A 3,639-nucleotide genomic window follows, 5' to 3' on the forward strand; every position below is an offset into this window, starting at 1 on the left:
GCCGCGAAAAAATCGACGTCAACCGCTAGGGCACCCTCCTAGGCCGCCTGAGCGGTGGCCCCCGATGCCTAGGCAACCAATTGAAGGCTCAAGCCCTACATGCCCTACATGAGGATCATCCACCACCCGGGCGCCCTAAATGGGGTGCCCAAGCGTCGTACGTCGCAGATCTGACCCAGTTTTTGCTCTATTTCGACTCTTTTGGACCGGGCCCTGTTTCTACTCTTTTCCAAGTTCATTTAAAGGACCCAGGCGCTCTAGGTTTTGCATATGTGGCGGGAGCAACACAACAACACACTTTTCTATTCTCTAAAGGCGGATCTGGAGGTGGGAGCTTCCTCTTCTACTCTTAGGGTTTCACTATCTCATGCTTTTCCATTATTCATATAGTTTCTCCATGTCTATGGGGAACTAAACTCTATTTGTTGTTGGGGAATGATGTAACCTTGTGAACTCTCATGTATTTGCATTGATTCTTAATTTATATGTTTTTACATTAATTATTAGTGAATTCATCTGTTTCAATGCTTGCTCTATTTAACTCATTTAGTAGCATGATTTATGAATTGCATGAGTGTCGGGAGGTTCCTTACAATTCAGGTTCTTGTTGAATTCTCCCAAGGGTAATATTTCTCATGGATGAGGGTATGAGTACTTGGTCGTCTTAAGCTCTTGATCTTCAAACTTAATTTTCTAGGAACGCTAGGAATTGCACGAACTAGGAATTAAGGCAGGCTTATTGTGCCGAGGGATCGGGTTCTAAGTAGTTTAGTGAGTGATGTTAATATTAAAGTGAAAAGAAGAATTTTTATATACATGAAGTAAACTTGGTGAAACCCTAACAACATACTTATCTCATTTTATAAACAACCTTCGTTCATCTCTGTGTTACTCTATTATTGATCAATTTGCATTCATATTTAATTTTATGTCTTTGCATTTGAAACCAACAATCTCATTTTATTTAAGTCTTAATTAATTGAGTTATCTCACAACTGTTTAGTGCCGAGAGTCTTCAGGGATACGATACTTGGTCTTACCATTTTATATTACTTATGTGATTCGGTACACTTGTCGATCCATCAACAAGTTTTTGGTTTCGTTTCTGTAGATCAAAAATATTTTTAACAACTAGCTCACATCAACATGGGTCAACTGAACAAGCTAGTATCAAAGGATCTTGTCATTGGTCTTCCTAATATTCGCTACGCTTTTGAGAGATTATGTGATGCTTGCCATAAAGGAAAACAAACTAGGCAGTCCTTCAAGAACAAAAGGGAGATGTCAACTTCCAGACCTCTGCAACTTCTACATATAGACTTATTCCGTCCCTCAAAGGTGAAAAGTCTAGGTGGAAATTCTTATGGATTAGTAATCGTGGATGACTATTCTCGCTTCACTTGGACCTTCTTCATCTTTGCCAAGAGTGACACACTCAAGGTGTTTAAGAAGTTTGCTGCTATTATTCAAAATGAGAAGGAACTCAGAGTCAAATCGATTAAAAGTGATCACGACAAAGAATTTCAGAATGAAGCATTTGATGAATACTGTGCGGAAAAGGGAATATCACACAATTTTTCAGCACCTAGAACACCTCAACAAAATGGTGTGGTTGAAAGAAAGAATAGAGCATTGGAAGAGTTAGCAAGAACAATGCTAAATGAAATGAACATGCCAAAGTATTTATGGGCAGATGTAGTAAGTACAACATGCTACATATTGAACATAACTGTAATAAGATCAATGTTGAAAGTAACTCCATATGAGTTATTCAAAGGAAGAAAGCCAATATCTCACATATAAGGATCTTTGAATGCAAATGTTTTGTACTAAACAATGGAAAGGAAAACCTTGGTAAGTTTGACTACTGCCAAGAGGAAGGAATCGATTATGATGAAACATATGCACTTGTGGCTAGACTGGAGGCAATAAGAATTCTTCTTGCTATTGCATCAGTGATGAAATTCAAACTATATCAAATGGATGTCAAAAGTGCATCCCTAAATGGATATATTAAAGAGGAAGTTTATGTGGAACAACCACCAAGATTTAAGGATTTTGAACATCCCGACTATGTCTTCAAGCTCAAAAAGGCTTTGTATGGGTTGAAGCAAGCGCCAAGGTCATGGTATGAGAACCTAAGTGAGTTTCTGGTAAAGAAGGGATTCTCCAGGGGTAAAGTTGACTCAACCCTCTTCATTAAAAGAATCCTACTTTGTGCAAAGAATTTTCCAAGACTATGCAGGATGAGTTTGAGATGTCCATGATGGGAGAGCTTACTTACTTTCTTGGTCTTCAAGTCAAACAAGCTAAAAATGGCATTTTCATTCACCAACCCAAGTATTGTATTGATCTGTTGAAGAAATTCAAAATGCTGGATTGCAAGGAAGCTGAAACTCCAATGGCTACAAACTGCTACCTAGATCTTGATGAACCTGGTAAGTGATGGACAAATTTGTAAGCACCAAAATATGATGTCACAAACTTGTTTCACAATCGGCAAGTATGACCGAATCGTTCAAGTAATAAAACTTGGTAAGACCAAGTATCGTTCTTCCCAAAGGACTCACGGCCTAGTTTAGTTATGTGATTTGTTGATTAACTAAGACTTACAAACGAAATATTTGAGTTTAAAATGCAAGACAGAAAATAAACATGTATGCATGAATTTTGATCAATGGCAAAGACATAAGATAAACACTTTCAATGGATTAAATGAATGAATATGTTGTTGGGGGTCAATTTCATCTCATCCACTCTCATATATTTTAGGAATTCCTCTTTCAAATCATCATTGTTAATGCCACTCTCTAATGTACCATTCTAGATGGCTTCTCCCTAATCAAATAGTTCATACAATTCCTAGCATTCCTAATGATTAGTTCATGAGTGCAGGAGCTTAAGGCAACCAATATAATGTTGTCAGTAAAATATTGGGAGAAATTCCCCGGATCTAGATTTCCCCGTACGTGTCCGTATCAACAAAACCAATAATCATGCATTAGAATGAGTTAAACAATGCAAGCATTGAGCAAAGAGGAAAAACCCTAACTAATGATGAAAAGAAAGCATATGTCTTAATTCAAAGATGTACTCAACAGATTCCATATATGAGAGCTTCAAGAGATTACATTGATTCCCCAACAAACATACAAGGTTTAGTTCACCATATTCATGGTGAACCTAGATGAATAACAATGAAAGTATGAAAGAATAAACCCAATAAAGGTGAAGAGGTAGCCTGAGCATCCAAGATCCTCCTTCAAAGGGGTGAAAGAGAGAGTGTTTGCCTCGTTTCTGCCAAAGATACTAACTAAAGGACGTGCAAGCCCTTAAATACTAATCTAGAGTTACAAAAGATTATAAAAGTCCAAGCCCAAAAAGTGCCGCTCAGCGCCATTTACCGCTCAGCGGTGGTTACGCGTCTTCTTTCTTCCCCTCAGCGGCCATTTGCCCCTCAGCGGTTCCAACGCCACCTCTTGAGTGCCGCTCAGCGGTAGTTTGCCGCTGAGCGGTGCCTTCGACTTCTCCTTTTTGCACTCTTTCTTGTCTTTTCTAATGTCCTCTCTCTCATTCTTCACTTCTTTCACCAAATTCACCTCAAAACCTGCCACAAAAACACTCAAATCAAGCATAAAC

The 3,639-nt window shown here is 38.5% G+C and overlaps 1 protein-coding gene across 1 annotated transcript in view; it reads left to right on the top strand.

The window, feature by feature from the left end:
• The first annotated feature begins 1,146 nt into the window (after positions 1–1,146).
• LOC148198976 (uncharacterized) overlaps positions 1,147–3,639 on the top strand; it is a 70,597-nt gene continuing 68,104 nt past the window's right edge. Inside the window, exons 1-3 of the mRNA XM_088111946.1 lie at positions 1,147–1,698; positions 1,845–2,153; positions 2,246–2,438. Of these exons, the coding sequence (XP_087968072.1) occupies positions 1,147–1,698; positions 1,845–2,153; positions 2,246–2,438 (1,054 nt within the window). The remainder of the gene's footprint in view (positions 1,699–1,844; positions 2,154–2,245; positions 2,439–3,639) is intronic.

This window comes from Vigna umbellata, chromosome 4, assembly GCF_029865625.1.
Source record: "Vigna umbellata cultivar VRB3 chromosome 4, Vumbellata_1.0, whole genome shotgun sequence".
In the NCBI taxonomy this organism is placed as follows: domain Eukaryota; kingdom Viridiplantae; phylum Streptophyta; class Magnoliopsida; order Fabales; family Fabaceae; genus Vigna; species Vigna umbellata.